At 36.0% G+C, this 21306-nt stretch overlaps 1 protein-coding gene across 2 annotated transcripts; it reads left to right on the top strand.

Annotated features, from left to right (window-relative positions):
• Nucleotides 1–4176: 4176 nt before the first annotated feature.
• LOC104104726 (uncharacterized) lies at nt 4177–20585 on the top strand. Of its 2 annotated transcripts, XM_009612874.4 has the most exons (17): nt 4177–4611; nt 5579–5975; nt 6061–6132; nt 6247–6309; nt 8358–8570; nt 9014–9616; nt 9710–10456; nt 11400–11684; nt 12648–12803; nt 13589–14007; nt 14257–14698; nt 14938–15264; nt 15810–16596; nt 16674–16732; nt 17934–18416; nt 19077–19115; nt 20084–20585. In XM_009612874.4, the coding sequence occupies exons 1-17, from the start codon at nt 4235–4237 to the stop codon at nt 20267–20269; spliced, it is 5655 nt and encodes a 1884-aa protein (XP_009611169.1). In that variant the 5' UTR covers nt 4177–4234; the 3' UTR covers nt 20270–20585. The 2 variants fall into 2 exon arrangements, with proteins under 2 accessions (XP_009611169.1, XP_009611171.1); XM_009612876.4 differs by lacking the exons at nt 4177–4611; nt 5579–5975; nt 6061–6132; nt 6247–6309 and adding an exon at nt 7453–7996.
• Nucleotides 20586–21306: the final 721 nt, after the last annotated feature.

Raw genomic sequence — 21306 nt, 5'->3', positions numbered from 1 at the left:
AAAAACACATAGATTAATTAGCTTAATCAGGCTGCTTCCTGCGACAAGTCAAACTCATGCGCTACTTCACCAAATTTGATAGCAATGATTTTGAAATAACTAGTAAAATTATGTTTCTTTTGTTAATAAAAAAACCCACTTAATTATGTCTATAGCATTCAAAAGGTTACTCACCTAGATTTTTCAAATTTTCGGTAGCTAAATACTTATTTTACCTTCTAAAGTATCAACATTTATCTTTTTTAATACCTTTTTAACATTATAATTTTTTTCTCTTTTACTTTGTATGATGGACTTAATAGAACAAATAAATATTTATAAAGTAAAAATGAAAAAGAATAATTTTAGGATATATTTAATGTTAGGACAAAATAATTGAGCAAAGTTTTCAAGTATATATAATGTATATTATAGATATATATACCTCTATTTTAAATAATTATTTTTTTGGTATTAATGCATATGATATATCCTTTAAAAGCTTTTATTTTCTTTTATTCTCAATTGTGTAAATATGTTTTTGAGTTGTTATTGTTACTATTAAAATTATCGATACGAATAAATTATTCCAACTAAATTTTTTATTATGCACAATTATTTTATTCATTAATTTCATGTACTTAAACTCTTATTTTATAACTCAAACATAATCTTTAATATAATATTTATGTAATTTTAAAAAATTATACATCAAAACAAGGTACAAAACGCAACACCCGTGCTTAAGACTAGTTAGATAATAGTTTACGAAAGAATTGGGTTAGTGTCAGCAGCATTTGACAGATTGGGCCAAAATCGCCATAAAAATAACTCGTAAAATAGCATGAGTTAGCCAGTTTTCGGACTGATAATTTAAAAATAGCTACCGTTTGTAAAGTCATTGAAAAATAGCCACTATTTTACTACATTACGGACCGGTCCAGCATAATATACCGGAGATTGGTGCACCTGTGTATGAACTTCCAACATATTATGCAGGAACTCCAACACGCGGAAAGTTCCAGTATAATATACTGGAGATTGGAGCACCTGTGTATGAACTTCCAGCATATTATGCTGGACCGGTATATTATACTGGAACTCCAATATAAGGGTGGCATGTGGGCCGGTTAGGACCGGGACCGGCCCATGACCGCAAGCCCACATGGGCGGTGGGCCTAAACGGTCATAACCGGATAGGACCGGGACCGTGGGGTGGTGGGCCGGGTAGTGGGCCGGTCTCATAGGGAAGGCCCGCGAGACCGGAACCGTTTAGGACCGGGACCGGCTGAGAAGTGGGCCGGTTCAAGCGGTCCTAAACGAGCCTAAACGGGCCCAACGGATAATTTTTATAAAAAAAAAAAAATTGACCGTTTGGCCATTTAAAAACTAACCGTTTGGTCTGCCAAAATAGTCGTTGGCTATTTGCAAAATAGCCATTTAACCCCCCAAATTTTGTTTTAACCCCAAACTTTTTATAATTACACTTTTTCCCTATTTTCAACTATAAATACCCCCTCATTCTTTTATTTTTCTCACAAAATCATCAATCTCTCTCTAATATTCTTCTATAATTGCTTACTTAATTGTTACAATTTGTGCAAAAATTGTGAAGTTGGTGAATTGAAGTTTTTAAGTCTTCAACGAATTTTTCAACAAGTTATTCGTCAATTCGGTAAACTCGTTCCAACTCTTAAGTTTTAATATTATAGTTTTGTTTGTTTTATTTATTTTGCTTGATTAATTAAGATGGCTTATTCCCTAAAAAAAATATTTAGTAAAAATAAGGAAAAATTCAAGAGTAGTGAATCTAATGGCCAATCTGTTCCTCCTCCACTTCCCCGGGCTCCCCGACCGAAACCTGTTACCCGTCCTACACCTCTTATTCTTGATAGCGATAATAGTTTATTATAATTTATCGAGAGTCAATTTTGCCATAATATTGCACCCGGTGAACAATTACACCATGAATATATGAATGCTCTTTATGGTAATCCAACTATTGATGAAAATGATGATGAGGAAATAGATTTTGATGAAGTTAACCCAACTAATAATAATCCAAATGATCCCCCGTCTGACCCTCATGTTACTGCCCCTATTTTTTCTAGACAACCTTCTAAACGGGCAGAAACATCTCTTGTTTGGCCTTTTTTATTCAACTAAGAGAAAAAAATAGGGCTAAGTGTAAAACTTGTGGCAAAGAGTTAGTTTTTAAATATGTTGGAAGTCGGGGAGGACGGGAAGTTTGACTAGATACATATTGCTACACCCTCAAGATAAAGCTAGATATTTTTGTATGAAAGCTTTGGCCGAGGGGACAAGTGCACCTAGTTAGGCTGACCTTAGTATCGGGTCAAATCAATTTCAACCGGGAATTAACACTATTACCGGTGGTATTTTATATTATGATCCAAAAAAAGATCGGGAAGAATTGACAAAAATGGTTACTGTTATGTGTCTACCATATAGTTTTTCTTCTAACCCTCACTTTGTGCATTATATTAGAAAAGTTTATAATCCTACTTATAAAGGTTTTCCTCGCACAACCGTAAAGAGTGATATTTATAAATATAAACATGAATATGAACAATATTTGCGCTATTTATTTACTCATATAAATTATCGTGTTGCTATTACAAATGATATTGGTAGAAGTGGTAATGACTGTGATTACCTTACTGTTACCAGTCATTGGATTGATGAGGATTGGATAATGCAAAAGCGCATTATTGCTTATAGAATAATTAATTCACGTCACACATGGGCAGTTTATTTCTAGCACGATTACAGATATTTGTAGATATTTTTGCATTAGTGATAAAATAATGTCAGTTTCAATGGATAATACTACTAGTAACACAAATGTTGTAGCCTTGCTTACCACTACACTAAGTCCTGCATTTAGTAACATTTTTTATGTTAGATGTATTTGTCATATTTACCATTTAATTGTGGGTGATGGTATGCGAATTTTAAATGTTGAAATTGAAAAGGTTAAAATGGCTCTTAATTGGCTTTTTTATTCAAACCGTAGAAGTAGACTTAGATGTATATATACATCTTACTATATACATAGTATATAAGCCATATTCGATAGTATACATCTTACAATATATTATATATACATCTTAATATAGTAAGATGTATATATAGTATATATATATATATATATATATATATATATATATGAGAGAGAGAGAGAGAGAGAGAGAGAGAGAGAGAGAGAGATATATCTTAAGCCATATTCGAATATATATATATATATATATATCTTAAGATTTATATAAAGTATATAAATCGAATATTAATGTATAAATCTTAAGATGTATATATAGTAAATCGAATATAGCTTGTATATCTTAAGATGTATAGTATAATATATATATTATAACGCATTGCTTTGAATATCTCTTTACAATATTTTTGTCTTTAAATTTGATTTAAAAAATTTAGGTGACAATTCTATAATATAATTTACTAGAAATTGCCTTAGATATTTCTATTACCATTTTTTTCTCTAACTTGTATAAAAATAATTTAAAAAATAGAAAGTATCCGTTGGGCCCACTTGGGCCCGCTTAGGACCGTTTGGGCCCGCTTAGGCCCGGGACCGGTCCACTTAACACGTGCCCGTTAGTTCGTGGTCCCGGTCCCGGACCGGTTCCAACAAGAAGCCTGCGAAGCCTGGGACCGCTTAGGACCGGCCCGCCTATGACCGACCCACTTAGGACCGGGCCCGCAAAGCCCACTTAGGACCGGATCCGCGAAGCCCACTTAGGACCGGGCCCGACCCACATGCCACCCCTACTCCAATATATTATGCTGGAATATTTTTCCGATTTTGAACAGTATTTTCGTTCAGATTTATCTTTACATAAAAAGTGGCTATATTTTAATTACTTTTAAAATTGTGACTATTTTTCAATTACCACTTGTAAATTTGGCTATTTTTGAATTTCTCCCAAATAACTCAACTATAATTTATGGTCGAAAGTTCAAATGATGCTACATTAATCCGAAAAAATATTCTCTTGTAGTTAGCGGTACTGCAAATTATATTTATGTTTATGGAATAAGTTACTGGAATAAACTAGAAATTGGAAGTAATTATTATTTGAATATTTCCTTTTTAATTAGAAAAATAGTGACTCGTAAATCGTGATCTTATAAAGAATAACAAAATACCATTGGCTCTCTTTCTCAACTCAGTTTTCAGTTTAAGTTCCCACAGTAATGAATTTTGCTCCTTCCAATGGACACCATCGTTAACTCGGCGCTCGAAGAAATCTGCGCGCATGGCGAATCCGGTCTCCCTCTCTCTAAACTCTGGCAAAAGCTACGGCCTTCAATTTCAAATCAAGGCATTAAACTTTGCCCAAACGTCAAAAAGGTCATTTGGTCTAACCTTATTGACATTCCAGGCCTTAAATTCGAATCCCATGGCGTTGTTTATAATTCTCAGGAGGATAATTGTATTCGTTCAGTGGAGCAAAGTGAGCGATTGAATTTGAAAATCGTGGCGCCGGATTATATGTGTGATAATTTCGTTGGAATTTATGATATTGAAGCCTCTGATGCTAAGCTTTCTAAGCCTGAACGTCGTGCTCTTGGTTGCCTCGCGACTCTTAGGTTTTCATTCAATTCTTTCTCTGTTTCTTTTCTGAGCATATTTCAATTGCTTACCGTTACTTACATAGTTTGAGTGAGCACGGAATTTTAAGAAAAAAATTACTTTCAAAACGTTGTAGCTACAGTATTAATCATTTAATTAAGGGTAAAATAAGAAGTTTATAATGCACATTCCTTTTGTAATAGGAAAGGGTGCCATATAAATTGGAACAGAGGGAGTATTATTTTTCGAGGAGTAAGGCAGCTTGTGTTCACCTTGACTAATGTAAACTACTATAGACTAAAATTATAGATGTTGGGTAAACTTGAAGAAAATGGGCTCACATTGAGGGTTGTAATTGGGATTTGAACCTGGAATCTCCAGGTTGTTAATCTTAAGCATCACTCATCCCTTTGGGACGAGCATATAGCAATTATATAAGCTGTCGTAAATCAGCAGTCTTTTTTTGTAGCGAAATTTGGTGAAATCATGCTTATGCTGTGCTTAGTTAGAGGTTGTAGTTTTACTCTGTGATTTGAAAGGTGGAAATTTAAGTGAAACCTTGAGAAAATTTGGAGAAGGTAAAGGAAGTTATTCATTGGGTTGGGGCTTATAGATGATATTTGAAATTCTTTTGTCAAATAAGTGTTTGTTTTACAATCTGGTCCATTCTTTCAATTTCAACTTTTTATTTTTGAAATGGTAAGGTATTATAGATATAAAAAAATCAGCACTAAGAGAACTTCAACTTGAAATAGAGAATTTGAAATTTGAAATTTGAAAAAGTTGTTTGAGAAGTGTTTCAATTTTCAAATGAAACAATAGTTTCGACACACAAAATTTAACTTTTTTTTCCAAGTGAAAGTCATGTCCAAACACAACTCAACTTCCAAATACCCTTTTTCAACTTCAAATACTCTTTTTTTTCATAGTAATGGAAGTAGCTTTATTGCTGATCAAAGTCTCTTAACTATGACCGAGTTTCAGAGGAAATGGAATCGCCCAAAATGAGCTTGGTAAAGACTTTGACATTAAAGGAAATGACATGTTCTACATATTGAAGAAGCTTGAAAGCCGAGGATTGATTGTCAGACAGTCAACAATTGTTAGGACAAGAGACATGGACGGAGAAGGGGACTTGAAAAAAAATCCAGTTAATACCAATATGCTCTACTTATCACGCTACGCAAAGAATTTGGGTAGTCAACAAAGGCTTGAGATAACCAAGGGGGATAATTCCTTGGCGGATAGTGAGATCATTGATGGAAGAGATGAAAATAGTGGTGGTGTCGCTGAGGAATCTCTTAAAGTAGATGTGCATGTAAAAGATTTTCTTCCGGAACTAGAAGCTATCTGTGATAAGCTTGAAAAAACTGAAGGAAAGGTTGGTTGTAAAGTTGAATGCTACATCTATCTGGTTTTTAGATGTACACTATTGCTGATTCTTTTATTTCTTTTCATGTACAAAGGTCCTTGCTATAACAGATATCAAGCAAGAACTTGGTTACCGAATGACTTCCGGGCATAGGCGATGGAGATTTGTACCTTCTTTTCCACTGATTTCCTTTCTATTATGTTTTACCTTAAGTATATTCCAACTTGTGAACCCATCACATGCATCATTATTGAATCTTTTACCAAAACTTTTACCCTAGGTTCTCAACAAGCTGAAGGAGGCTCAAGTGGTGAAGAAGGAAAAAGTCATAGTAGACGGGAAGGTAAGTGAAAAGTACTTTATAAGTACCAATTGCTGTGGGTTTTATCTATTACACTTTTTTGGGTCAAATATCTATTACACTTTTACAAATATCTATGACGTCATGGAAGAGCTCATGACTCCACTGCATATTCTCCCATTTCTTCTATTGTTTCTCTTTTTCATCTATGGAATTAGGTCCAAGGGTCGTATAATTAGTTTTCTAAAATTTTCTCCTATTGGAATGAACACATTTGTTAGGAATCCGCGAATTACACCTGCTTTCTGAACAAATTTAATCTAGTGGAATGCAGTTTCATTATTGTTGATCATTTATGCTAGGTTTCTTTATTGTTTGATAGGTGTTTCAACCAACTTTATCACTTACAATAAAGAATATTTTTGATTAGATCTTTTGCAGCTGTTTAATCCAATTTCTACTGAAACTTTAGATGTAGAAAAGGCCTTGCTTTTAATAATAGAATTGTACAGTATTTATAGGAGAACAAGTACATCAACATAGACTAATTAATTCCTAGTTCGTAGGAGATCCTTGAATCAAGGAATTTCATCTGAATTGTTTCCTAGAATAACTCCTAACAACTTTTCCTAAAATATCTGCTAACCTATATTTACAGGAGCAGATTATAATCAAATCCGTCAGCTCATTCGAGGAGCAGATTACCTCATTTGACACTCCCCCTCAAGTTGGCATGTAAATATCGAACATGGCTAACTTACTAACGGAAGACTCAAAAGTAGTTCTAAAAAGACCTTTTGTGAAAATATCTACAACTTGTTCAGTAAGCTATAAGAGTTGGATTTGGAGATTGGTAGTGGATATTGTCTTTTGCTAAGTTACTCTTTATGACATAACTGATGTTTGTGTCCAAAGAATAGGGCAAAGATTCATGGGGTTGATCTGATAGTTTTCTTTAACTTTTTCCTTTTTTTGGGGGGGGGGGGCTAACTTACTTACAATAGATTCCAGTGCAAGTTTCTTACCTTCACCTTTTCATGTCTTCATTTTCTTTCTAACTAAACAGATTTCAAAGTTCCACTTTTATCCCTCTACGTCTTATAAAGAAAAAACCCGTATGTGTCATCAACAGGGAAGAGGAACTTCTAAGATTTGAGCTTTAAGAGGAACTTCTAAGATTGTGAGGTGTCAGAATTTCAAAGATTGGTTGAATTACTTATCAAACAAAGTACATCTCAGGATCACAGCGATGTATGGAGGTGGAAGCCAGGGAACAGTGGAGTTTTTTCTGTTAAGTCTTATTATAGGAAACTTTTGATCAGGGAGGAGGTAGACTTTCCACGTTTTTCGGTATGTATCCCTAGGGTACTGAGAAAGGTGTGTTTTTTCATCTGGTTAGCAGCACGAGGGGTGATCTTAATGGCTGATAATCTAAGGAAGAGGAAAATTACTTACGTCAGCTGGTGTTCTATGTGTAGGGATCAGGTGAAGACGCGTACCATCTCCTTCTACATTGCTCGGTAGCTTCTTGGTTATGGTGGGAAATCCTGTATCGGTTTGGTACATTTTGAGTGATGCCCGACACAGTGAAAGAAATATTGTTTAGATGGAATTGCAGAAGACGGAGGGGGAGCCCCAGGGCGTGGAAGGTTGCTCCACTTGCACTTATGTGGGTCGTGTGGAGAGAGAGAAATAGAAGAGTTTTCGAAGGGTAGAGAATAATTTCACAGTTAAGAAATAGCCTCAATAGCCTCTTGGCCCTTATTGCTTTTTGGTGCACTCATGAGATTCCTGTATGTACAGACGATTGGGTGACGTTTGTAGAGAGCCATTTGTTTTTGTTAGGTTTTTTACTTTTTGGTATACCACTTGTATGCAGGTTTTTGCCCGACTATCAACAAATTTTGTTTACTTCATCAAAAAAAGAACAGTCTTAAGCTCTTACGTATATTATTACTGCTCACAACATGGTAGCTGACTGTACTCTGACAAAAGTTTTCATTTTGTGTGAATATTAGCTAAAAAAACTGCAGCCTATGAATTAGGACTTTGACTGGCTAATTAATTGCCTAGCTTTTGCACCTTCGCAGGAACTCGAGTGTCTATATCTATTAAAGGCGTTTTCACGAAAACATTTTGAGCCAAAATCTAGCATGCGTGGATGTGATGATCTTGATAATGAAACAGCAATGAAAAAGGCCAAGAGAGGTCACATTTCGGACCTGCTTTTAGAGCTTCCTATAGAGCATCAGATTTACGATATGGTTGATGCTGAGGGAGGTAGAGGGTTGCCATTCATTGAGGTATTGGATATTTTCTTTTATGAATATCTAATCTAATGCTGGTGTCATTTTGCTAGTGCTGCTGTTATTTTACGTGTATATTCTCTTCTTCATTTCTGGTGTAATTTCATCGATCTATAATTTGTGTCTTGGATCATAATTTTTTGGTTCTTTTGTCAGTCAACTTTGAACTCAAGTTGATTATGTCTTTATGATCTTTTTAGGTGTAATTTCACCCAAAGCCTCATTTTTTGTCTTTATGATCATTCTTCAAGCCTTGGATAATATTTTGAATTTTTTGTGAGTCGGGTATGTGGTGATTTGGTACTCATACATGTGTATAATTTGGATAATTTATAGTTGCATTTCTGTATGTGTGTGCATTGACTTTCAAAAATATGACTCTTATGTGAGGGTTCCTTCATATGTACATATGTGATTCTTTGCCATTATAATGTACACAGGTGTGCAAAAGGCTGGGAATAAACAACAAACAACACTATGGTCGGCTGTTTGATATTATTAATAGATTCGGAATATATATGGAGCCAGAACTCATGAACAAAGCCAAGGGTTACCGACTCTGGACGCCTGGAAACCGTAATCCTGGAGCTTCAACTATCACTCTGAATGAACCAGTAGTAGACCCTTCAGAAATTTCTGGTTGCACTCCACTTGGAACAGATTTAGAGTTTCAAGAGAACTCGGCATTAACCATACAAGCAGTGGATGCTTCAGTTCCTGAAGATGACAGTGTAGCTAATAGCGAAACTGTAAACACAGGAATCAAACCAAAAGTTTCTGATGGCTTGGTGCTGGATGAAAAGGATGAATCTGTCCCACTTTTTCTGAGCAGATCACCGGACTCGACCATCAAGGTAAGCAGTACCACTTCTGATCCAGAGTTACAGCCTGTGACTGCAGCATCACTGAATGTTGCGCCAGTGGAAGCGCTGGCTCTTGCTGTGCCTTCACCTTCAAGACGCCGATCTTATCCAAGGTATCCCTGTCTTACATTTGATGCAGCCAATGCAAAGAGGGAGCAGTGGATACTTAAACTTCTACAGGTGTTTTTACTCGCCCGTTCTTTTAAGCTCTTCTGTCCGTTAGGCTACATATTTCCACAGGTGAAGGATCACAAATATTTTGTCTTTAATCAGGAGGAGAAGTTCCTGGTCAGATCAGAGCTATACAGACGGATTCAGGATCTTGAGAAGGAGAAGACGACAATGACAGACAGAAAGACCTTAGATCGTTGTCTGAATAAGCTCTTGCAAGGAGGACATTGTAAACTTATCGTTGTTTATGTCCCTGTTCTAACAAATTGCAAAAACAGCCGTCGGATACAGGTGGTTTTGCACCCTTCGGTTTCTACTGTATCTGCTGAACAGATTCATGAGAGATTCAGGTCTTTTGAGACACAAATTCGCACTCAATCCTCTTCTCAATTGGAAAAGGGAGAGCCAATTCCTCAACTGAATGATCTCACCAGGACCCATAAAAGCATAAAATTGGATAACCAAGCTGAGCGAGCTGAAGCCATGCGTGCAAATGGATTTGTACTGGCCAAGATGGTTCGCACAAAGCTTCTTCACGTCTATCTGTGGGAATATGTGAATAGTTTGCCTTGTTGTGATGATGATTTGTCATCTTTTAAAAACGGTCATGACCTAAAAAATCCTCATAGTACATGTAAATTAATTGATCTAAATGCAGCCATTAAGGCCATGCCGCTTGAACTGTTTTTACAAGTTGTTGGATCTACTCAGAAGTTTGAGGATATGATAGAGAAATGTAGAAATGGGTTTTGCCTTTCTGATCTTCCTCTGCTGGAGTACAAGCGTCTGATGGATATCTTAGCGATTGGACGACTATCATGGTTGATTGACATTTTACGACGTTTGAAGGTATGATGAATTTTACTTCGAAAATTTCAATCGTTGATGCTTGGTGCAATGTGGTTTCTAGACGAGGCTTTCCCCATAATGTTTTGATTCCTAGAGGCTGTAGGAACTATTGGGATAGGAATGTTGCTATTGGAAGAGGGGCCCATTCATTCATGCTTTTCTCAAAAGACAAATTTTCTTCTATCTACATGCCCTATTTCCATAGGAGCCTAAAATGTTATCCAACAGTTCCGCTGGAGTTCACTTTCAGTTTCCATTATCCACTAGATGCATGCCAGAGGCTTTTCAATGAAAGGAAGAGATCATAACGTAGTTCAGGTTTCTTGTAGAGAATCTGATAAATGCAATTCAGTCACTGATATCTCTTGAATAAGTTCAGAAATTATTTAAGGGAGAACTTTGATGAGAGTGAAAATTGTTTTCTTTGTAATTATCTCAGCAACTTTGTTCTGCTGGTATTCTAATATAAAGTTACTCTTTACCGATTAAAAGAAAGTTGTTTTCTTCCAGAATATTTAGAACCTGCGGAGTACTCAAAGAAATAGCATTTTCTGTAGTTTAAAGCTATTTGAGACACTTGTGGCACGTCTAATAGGTAACGAGTTTCAGGTATGGAGTTTCAGGAGTAATATTCAAAGAAAGTTGATAATTATAATTCGTGGTAACTGCCTTACAACATATCTCTCCCTGTGAAATACATTTTTACTAGCCATTCCTGTAAGTAAACTTAATCCTAAAGCTGCAAATATTAGTGAAAAAACTGGTAGTATTCACTCTCTGAAAAAGAAAAAGATTCATGTATGGAAAAATCAAAACTGAGTTATGGAATTCATTATATTAAAACTCCTTCCTGTGCTTTAATGAGAAAGTATTGGGTGTTAAGAGTTTCTGTGAGTTGTTTATGGATACAGTAGTTAATTGATCTTGTAATTATATATGGCAGTTGTTTCGGCTTGTATGTGGTGGACATCCAGAAAACACAGAAAATCTCCCTCATACTACTCTGACTCATGCATTGGAGCTTAAACCTCACATTGAGGAACCTGTTTGCTCAGTGGGTTCATCTCATGTTATTCATTGTCCAGATCTTCGCCCTCAAATCAGACATGATTTTGTTCTTTCAAGTAGAAAAGCTGTTGAGGAATACTGGAACACTTTAGAGTATTGCTATTCTGCCAGTGATCGTAAAGCCGCTTTGCATGCATTCCCCGGCTGCGCAGTTAATGAGGTTTATCCTGTTTATTTTCTTTGCATTTCAGTGACTACTTTGAATTTCCATTCTTTGAGCGTAGTGATGTCCATGGGGAGCCGGATGACACCGGGTCTCTTTCATATGCAGCCTTACCTTGCATTTCTAGAAGAAGTTGTTATATAGCAACTCAGGAAAAGGCCCAGAGTTTATAATACTTGATGCAACAGAGTGCTTAAAGCCAAGGGGCGTTAATAAGCCAACTTATGTTGAAGTTTTGCACTTAATAGCATGTCTAATCATTTCCTTGGAGTTCGATTGGATCCTTGAAAGTTTTAGGAATGTGGGGCAATTTCTTGTTGTACTGCTATTTTTCTATGATTTCTTATTTATTATTTAAAAAAATTACTCCCTTTGTTCCATTTTACATGACAGCTGGAATAGGAGTTCAAAATGTTACTCTGACTTGTATATTGTATCAAATAATAATTGAAGAAAAATATTAAAGTAATGGTTGAAAAGTTACCTTAATAGAGGAAAGATCAAGTCAAACTTAAAAATTTGAATAGTGTAGTGATTTGAATTCTGGAAAGTTGTGAAATTTGTATAGAAATGGAATTAGAGTCAAGCATTTCGGAACGTCCCAAAATAGAAAGTGGCCTTGGAAAGGAAAGAAGAGCGTTTTTCTTTGATTTGTTAATTTGGAGCAATAAGATGGATTGCCGCGCAAGATTATTTCAATGCCTATCAAAAGGAAATAGATTGCCTTTTAGAACTGTCATTTGTTTATAAAGTATGATGGCTAACTTTGGTCAGTCTCTTCTCCTTTGCGTGTTGATGGCTTGTTCGTGCTTAAAGACTTCCTGCTGATGAGTATTATGTTTGGAGAACTGTTATTTTCATTTCATCTGTTTTGTTGCATTATATCTAATTTATTTATCCCTCTTTATTGTTTTTCCTTAGTTTCTGTTTGTGCTGAGAGGGAAGTAAAATGTTTGTCAGGTATTTCTCTTCCGGTCATGGGCCTCAGTTAGAGTTATGACGGCTGATCAGCGGGCTGAACTCCTTAAGCGTGTTATTAACGATGGCCCGCACAGAAAACTTTCATTCAAGGAGTGTGAGGAGATTGCTAAAGATCTGAATTTGACTTTGGAGCAGGTTCTTCTGTGTTTTCTTTTGCCCACTCTCTGAGTTGCAATAAGAAAATTGTTTAATGAACTTACAGGACATTTCGAAGTTGAATTTGTTAAAGAAGTACTACTCTGGCTGATTATCTCACTTATCTCACTTATCTAACTGTTAGACTTGATGAATTTGTAACTATATCTTTGTATTAGGTAGCACATTTAATTAATGTATCAATGAATGCATCAAACAAGCACCCAAGGGTGTGGCCTAGTGGTCAATAAAGTGGGTGAGAACCATGAGGTCTTGGTTCAAATCCCAGAGGAGGCAAAAACACTAGGTGATTTCTTCCCATCTATCCAAGCCTTGGTGGACAGAGTTACCTGGTACCTGGCACCTTTGCTGGTGGGAGGTGGCAGGTATCCAATGGAATTAGTCTATGCGGGCGGAAGCTGGCCCGAAAACCACGGTTATCAATAGGAAAATAAAAAAGATTGCATCAAATGACGCCTAATGATCACTTTTATATGCATGAAAAGCTAAAAAGTAGTTTCCATTAGAAATCATCTTGATTGGGACTCTCATGTAATGAGTGAAGAAATTATTCTAGACCTAAAGGGTTAGTCGTTTTATTGTAGAAAACTGTGTTTTTGTTTGATTAAACAAATTTAATTAAATTAATATTTGGGCTGTCACATTCTGAGAGGCTTTCTTACATGTCACAGGGGAAAAATTAGCTAATTCCAATTATAATGTCTCATTTAATGATAATGGTATTCAAGCCATACATCTTCAGTCAGGTGACAATTCACTTGCAGGTACTTCGAGTCTATTATGATAAGCGACAACGAAGACTTACCAGATTTGAGCGAGCTTCAGATGCTGGAAAGGGCGAAATTCAACCAAATCAAGGTACACCTGCATTATCTCCAAAAAAAAGGAAAAGATCTGTAAAAGGGAAATCCTCAAAGCATACCGAAGCTGGCACCGAGTTTGGACGGCCCCATCAGACGTTTAGCCAGATAATCAATGAGGAACAAAGCTCTTTCCTGTCTACTTCTTGCCCACACACATGCAGCTTGGAGGAATATCACGCAAGAGATGACGTGGTAGCTGCTGAAGAATCAGAATTACCTGAAGATGACAGGGTAGGACGTGCTTTTCTTGCTAAATGTGCCTTGTCAAGAGTAAAGCCTACACGCAGGGGAAAGTTTCATTGGACAGATGATGCAGATAGGTAAATGTTTTGAATTATAGAATTTCTTCTACCTCGGGAGGTAAAAAAAACTAATGGCTGGTCGTTGTGACTTGTGAACAGATTTTTCAAAGTTCCTGATGACAATTAGATTCTTAAGCTTAAATCCTTGTCATAAAATTGGTGATTTACTGCCGCTCCCTTAATGCTTTATCCGTGTTAACCTGTTGCCTGGATCTATTTGTATGTTTATGCTTGTTACTTGGATTACATGAGAAACTTCATGTACAGGGAACTGGTGATCGAATATGCAAGACACCGAGCTTCTCTTGGAGCAAAATTCCATCGTGTAGACTGGGGAAAACTTCCAAATCTACCAGCACCACCTGATTCCTGCAGAAGGAGAATGTCGGCGTTATTGAGAACTAGTCCACAGTTCTGCGATTCTGTCATGAGACTGTGTAATGTGCTTAGTCAACGTTATGTGCATTACCTTGAGAAATTCCAAAATAAAACATTGAACGATGAGGGTCACCAAGCAATGCAATGTGATTTTTTTAAACTTACCTCAGACTTCCTCTCTCAAGAGCCGTGGGATAACTTTGATGATGCCAATATAAAATTGGCCCTGGATGATGCTCTGCGATACAAAAAGATTGCCAAATCGGCGACCGTGAAGGATGTTCAACCTTTCTTTGATAAGTGCTCAGATGTTAATACCGATGAAAGACATGTGAGATATTTCATGAGCTTGCGTGGCATGAATTTGTCCTGAATCTTTTAGATTTAGGCGTAGCATTTCGACAAAGATTTCAGCAACTTGAGATACCTGCACGTGCTCTAGATTGTTTGCAGAAGTGTAGCTTACTTGTGTTTTAAAAAAACAAACTGTGACTAACTCTATCTTATGTTTTCTTTACCAGATTGCTATTAGAATTTTTTTAATTTGGTTCATGTTCCCCTCTCTTTCAGGTTTCTTATGGTCCTCAATCAGTTTTACCACTTTCTAGTGGCCAATATGTTGAAAATTTTCCTGGAAAGACTGAAGATTCTAGTGCACCATTAAGCTCAAATAGGATCTTGCAGAAGTATGTGAAACTTACAATTGGCGGTACCGCCATTAGCAAACGGTTATATGAATCAGTAGCTGTTGCTAGTGCTGCAGAGCTATTTAAGCTCATCTTCCTCTGTAGTTCAAAATCTCCGCTTGTGCCGACCTTGCTTGCTGAAACTTTAAGGCGCTATTCTGAGCATGATCTCTTTGCTGCTTTCAACTACCTCAGGGACAAAAAAGTTTTGGTAAATCTTGTTTTTTACTATGTATTTAGCTGTTAGCCTTGGTATATTTCTGACTTACACTCCCTCCGTCTCAATTTATATGATGATCTTTCTGTTTTGAGAAGTTCCAAAGTATTTGATACGATTCCGTTAAGTATTTTACTTTATAAGATTTCCCCAACTTTTAAGAATTCAAATTCATCAAACTATTCACATGTGTACTTCAATGTGATGTAAGATTAGCTTTTCATTCATCTCTGTAATATTTTCGTCCACTACGCTAGTATAATAATGTCTAATATTTTGTGTGAGTCATACGCCATATAGAGAGACAGGAGTATAAATTTACAGCTTTCTTTTGAAACTAATATTTCATCTATATCCTATAAACTTGAACTTAGAAATAAATGAAATTCAGTTTCAGTTTCTTTCAATAGGTGTTCTGTTGCTGCAAAGACCCACCCTGCATCTTGACCTATAAATTTTTTTTAAAAAAGAAGAGAGACTCATCCTGCATCTTTTTTTCTGGAGATAATTCCTAAGCTTTAAATCTTTTCTCCTTGCAGATTGGGGGAAATTCCAATAGTCCTTTTGTCCTTTCTCAGACCTTCTTGCATTGTATATGTATTTCTCCATTCCCACCTAATACTGGAAAAAGAGCTGCTAAGTTTGCTAGCTGGCTTTGTGAAAGAGAGAAGGAACTGATCGCTGAGGGGGTGGATATTCCAATTGATTTGCAGTGTGGAGATGTTTTCCACCTCTGTGCTCTACTTTCTTCAGGAGAACTATCAATTGCACCATGCCTACCGGATGAAGGTGTTGGAGAGGTTGAGGATTCCAGAGTAGCTAAACGTAAATACGATGACAGTGAATTTTCTGAGAGTGATACGTATAAAAAGTTGAAAACTTCAACGGCTGGTGATGGTGAGATTTGCTCGCGACGTGCAAAAGGTTTTCCAGGAATTAGGTTGTGCTTGAGGCATGCTGCATTTTCAAGAATAAAAACTATGGATTCACTCAAAGACATTGACAAATATAATCGCATACTATCTGTTGAAGAGCATCAAGCCGTTACTACATCAGGCGCTGATCTTGGCAGTGTCTCATTCGGCCCAGATGACCAAGTAAATGAACTTCATGATAGTGGGGTCCCATATACTGCAGTTTCTCCCACCGAGTCACCATGGCAAGCCATGACTACCTATGCTGAACATGTTTGTTCTTTCGGTTCTTGCCCTGAACAGAACTCTCTGGTACATCCAGAAATGTTTAGGTCTGTTTATTCTGCTATTCAAATGGCTGGTGACCACGGTTTGTGCATGAAAGACATCTCGAAGATTCTAAAGATGCAGGGTATGTAACCACAAACCTACAATGTCTTTTAACCCCTCCATTTAGATATTCATTGCATCTGGTAATTATTGTTTCAGAGAAAAAGGTTTCGGAAGCTGTTGTTGAGGTGCTAGAAGCATTTGGACGAGTTTTGAAGGTTCGTCTGAACTAACAGTTAGCTATCTTCCCTTGTTTTCCCTGTACACTGTCGGATGAAGTTTCATATGCACCTACTTAGAATTACTAATAAAAGAAGTCTGATGAAATCCTCAGTTGTGGTTTATCTGGTTTTATTTGTGATATATAATGATTTTCACTCATTTAACTGGATAGAAAATATTAGTAAAGGGATGATTTAAAAAGAAGTCTTTCTTGTAGAGAAAATAGAAGCTGTTTGGTTTATTTGTTTTTTTAACAGATCCATGTAATGGTTAGGTTGATGTGGATTCACCTGTGTAGATTTTTATGCTAGTTTTTTCTTGAAACTCCTCTAGTTTCTTCATCGTGGGTTTAACTTTTCTGTGTGGTGTGTTTGTCTTGTCACTTATGCATGTCTAAATCTTGAAAATTTACTTAATATGTACTGACGAACCACTCCTGAAAACCGATGGATATTACCTTGAAATTCTCAGGAGCCCCCAAACTATGATTATTTTTAGAATTATGGCTAACTTTGGTAGGTTTTAACATTAAATGACGGTTTTAAGTGCCACATGAGATAAAAGATTCAGAGGATTTACCATATTCACCTGAATTTTTTTGTAAAGCATAGTGCACCGAACCAAATAGGGAGAGAGGATGGGAATAGAAGCTATGAGCAGATGGGTAAATGCTTGGAAAATAAGTTCCCTTATGTCTTGAGTTGGTTTAGTGATGTAGAAAATTTTGGTAGGTTTAAAAATGAATAAGGTGACTAGGCACCAAACAAGTGTCTGTGTCTGCATAGTCGTCATAAACAAACACACATGGACTTCAAAATTATTGTATTACTAGTAGATTGCTCTTCTGTTTCACTTTTGGTGTGTTGTCATTCTTCTCATTAAAGGGTTAGCATGTCTCTTGTGTTGTGGATTCATATATCATTCAGCCCCGTGTTCTACGAATAAGATTGACTTACATGCTGAATTTGCCGCGGACCAGCTTCTTCGCATATTAGATTGTGTGGAGCTAGCCACTAATACTCAAAATAAACCCATGACATTATGTACTGTGCTTGGTGTAGTTGTTTGTTTTACATGCGGGGTGATCAAAGGAAAGAAGGTATTGTGATAGAAGTCAAAGGGTATGAAACAAAGTACAGTAGATAAACCATTGGGCGTTCTGTTTGACTAATCATCTAGTGGGACCCAAAAATGCAGGTCAATGCCTATGATTCTATTCGGGTGGTTGATTCTTTATATCGTTCCAAGTACTTTTTGACTCCAGTGGCTGCTATTCATCAAGATGCTACATTATCTTCTTGTGGAGATTCTGAGGCTAAAGTCAATGAGTCTATTACCCACAATGGAGAAGATCATAAAGATGTTGAGTTGCAGAAGGAAATGAGTGGGAATTCTGATAAGGTACACAAAATCACAATTCTTAATCTTCCTAAAGCAGTTGCTGAACCTTCAAGTGAAAAGCAAGCCATCAATGAGGCCAAAGGTTGTCGCCATACTGAAGCTAGTTCACCCACAAGAAATCACCCAGAAGAACCATATGAGCTCCGCTCTAATGGTTTGCATTTGTGTAAGCCAATATTGCCTTGGCTAAATGGTGATGGTACAACAAATAAACCTGTCTACAAGGGACTTGTACGCCGTGTTCTTGGCATAGTGATGCAAAGTCCAGGAATAGAACAGGTATGCTCTTTTACTTTTGCAAAAACATGGATACCTTATCATAACCAGTGAATCTGTGCAATTTAGAACTGTCACTTTCTAAATTTGTGCATAGTGAATTGCTTCAAAATGTTAGAGAAAAATTGATCTTTGTTGGTTGTAGAATAAATCAGTGAATTTCTCCTTAATTTTTGTGTAACTCTCTTGTTAATATAGTTTCATTTTTCATTGTATCCAATCTCCCCACTTGTGGGATTACACTGGGCATGATGTTGTTGTAGTTGTATCCTGTCTTTTCTTATTTCCTACTACTTCACTTGTAGGCTTCTGTAAAAGGTGCGATCGTGTTAAGTTTTCTCGATCTTTTCAATGTACCCTCATAGATTTTCTGCTGTGTTCTTGAGAACACCGCTTTCTATCAATTTTTAGTGCTTCATGTCATATGGATTCACTCATTTCCCTATGAATATTGGGACTCAATCATAGGATCATTGTTAATCTTCATTTTGATCATTGATGAAAAAACTGTGCAAACAGTAACCAATTTAAACATCCAGTATGAGCTTTACTATTTATGTATAACCTTCCTCATAGCAAATTTTTTGTATATATATTATATACACACAGGTACTTCTGATTTCATATTTTTAGTTTGAAACTGACTACTTAATTGTTGTTCAGGGTGATATTATCAGGCAGATGCATGTTCTGAATCCACAGGTATGAATTTTACTTACGTTTCTTCAGACTTGTCTAGACAGGCCCCAAATTGAGCTTTGGTTTGTTGAGAATCAAATAAAAAGTAACATGAAGCTAGTATAGCCACTTTCCATGGAAATGGCGCATTGCATTTCGTGTTTCCTTTGGTTTCCTTACTTGTTACTTAAACCTATCTCTAGGGAGGATCTTATTAAGGTAAAAATGAGTAGGAATTAAATATTTGAGCGGTTTCAATGTTCTTGCCCAAGAAATTGCAAATTTTCCAATAATCTGTGCTCCAAAGGCTTTCTCTTTCCTTGAGTTATTACTTTTAACTGTTAATATTGTTTTGAAATTTTCTATTATTTCTTTCTGTAAATTCCTCTAAGGTGTTTCATATTGCCTTTGTGAGTGCACCACATGGTCTTATATCTAAGCTTTCATTTTGGAAGTCCTGATATGCCTTTTGAACATTAACAAATTATCTCTTTACCCAGAGGTGGATCCAGGATTTAAACTCAACCCATTATATTTTTAAAAATATGGGTTCATATATACTATATTTATAATTTTTATGAATTTTGCACATAAACTTTTACTTGCGTCGAAAGTTATGAGTTCAATTGAACCCGTCGCTAACACACTACATCCGCCCCTGTCTTTACCATACATGTAGTTTCTCAAAGCTAATATCTTTCTCTAGCTTGTGAGTGTTTTGCATCCTAGGCAGAGAATTGCCGGCATGTATAGTATCCATTAGTTCCTTCGTCCTAAATTTGCAACAAGGGGAACAATTAGATAACTAAGATAATGAAAGGTTTGGTAGTAATGGAGAACTCACTACCTCAAGGTCATCTTTTCAACAATTATTCAAAAAATCTTTTTGCTAATAATGTGTTATTGGTATGAGATAGACAACTCTTGATATTTAAGAGACACTTTTACCTTTACCTTTTTATCTTCTAAAACATTCTTGTTGTGTCTTTTAGAGTTGCAGAAGTTTGTTAAATATGATGGTTCTGGACAACGATATCTTTATGCGTAAGATTCCTCAAACAAAACCAGCTGAAGCCCCAATGCTTCTTGGTAGTCTTCTTGATAGCCATTTCAAGAAGGCGAAGTTAATTTCAAGGGAGCATTTCTTCGCAAACCCCTCTAGTACACACCTGTTGTAAAGAACAATAAGTACGTAATTATGTGGGCAGACGTTGGATCTAGTTATTTATTTGTTCTTCGCTTTGTGTCTCCTAGTGCGGAAACAACCTCTGGGTTCAAGTTTGCGTACACACCTACTTGTGAGGACTCACTGGGCTTGTTGTTATTGGTGTTGTTTTTTGTCTCCTAGTAGTTGTTTTGGAATGAGGCGTATTAGTTGTTGTAGTAGTCTCCTCGTTGATCTTTGTATAGTAATTTCTCTTGGAAAAATGCTCAACTTGTAGGACATGTTCAGTTGACGAACCCCTTTAGTTTATTTATAGCCTTTTTGGCCAAGTTTGTTTTGGCTAAAAGTGTTTTTTTTTTGTTTTTTACCGAAAGTGCTTTCTTTACAAAAGGTGTTTGACCAAGCTTTTAGAAAGAAAAAACTGTTTTTGAGTATAAAAATAAAAGACATGTTCATGAACAATTTGTATTATAATACAGTTTTAGCACAACATGATTGTTTCTTACTCCTAAAAAATCCATGGATCCAAAGACAGTTAGAAGTATGTTTCACAAATGACTATGAGACGAGAATCAAGAAATTAGTTGATAAATTGATGTGTACCTAATTTATTAATGTTTGGTTTTAAATCAAGAAGATGGGCGATATATAATTTGATTTAGTATTAAGCTAGAAAATTTTTGAGCAAAACTGAATCAAAGTGAAAGTAAATAATTCATTTTACAATTTTTAAATTTAATAGAACTAGAAATAAAAAATAATAGAAACTCTCTCTCAAAAAGCACTGCACAGACACCATAGATAGATCAAAAATAGCAATAACTACAACTACAAATATGAGTTTCTTCTACATATTTTTAAACCAGTTTGCATTAAAATTAAAAATCAGAGTTTATTAAATATTTAACAAAAACCAAAAAGGAATCTTAAGTAAATGTCTCAAATAAGTCCTAACTTACCAACCTCTAGTCATTAATCATAGACTTTCCAAAACTAACCAAGCACATATAAAAATTGAAAATCCAAAAAAATAAGGTTCTTTCTATTCAA

The sequence above is a fragment of the Nicotiana tomentosiformis genome, chromosome 7 (genome assembly GCF_000390325.3).
Source record: "Nicotiana tomentosiformis chromosome 7, ASM39032v3, whole genome shotgun sequence".
NCBI lineage: Eukaryota > Viridiplantae > Streptophyta > Magnoliopsida > Solanales > Solanaceae > Nicotiana > Nicotiana tomentosiformis.
This window is presented reverse-complemented; position numbering and strand designations above follow the sequence as displayed.

Bases quoted from the DNA above. Each gene is read 5' to 3' on its own strand.
- LOC104104726 (XM_009612874.4), top strand. From the start codon at position 4,235: ATGGACACCATCGTTAACTCGGCGCTCGAAGAAATCTGCGCGCATGGC. The intron at 10,457-11,399 runs GTATGATGAATT...TATATATGGCAG, and splicing joins ACATTTTACGACGTTTGAAG to TTGTTTCGGCTTGTATGTGG. The intron at 14,008-14,256 runs GTAAATGTTTTG...CTTCATGTACAG, and splicing joins TGGACAGATGATGCAGATAG to GGAACTGGTGATCGAATATG.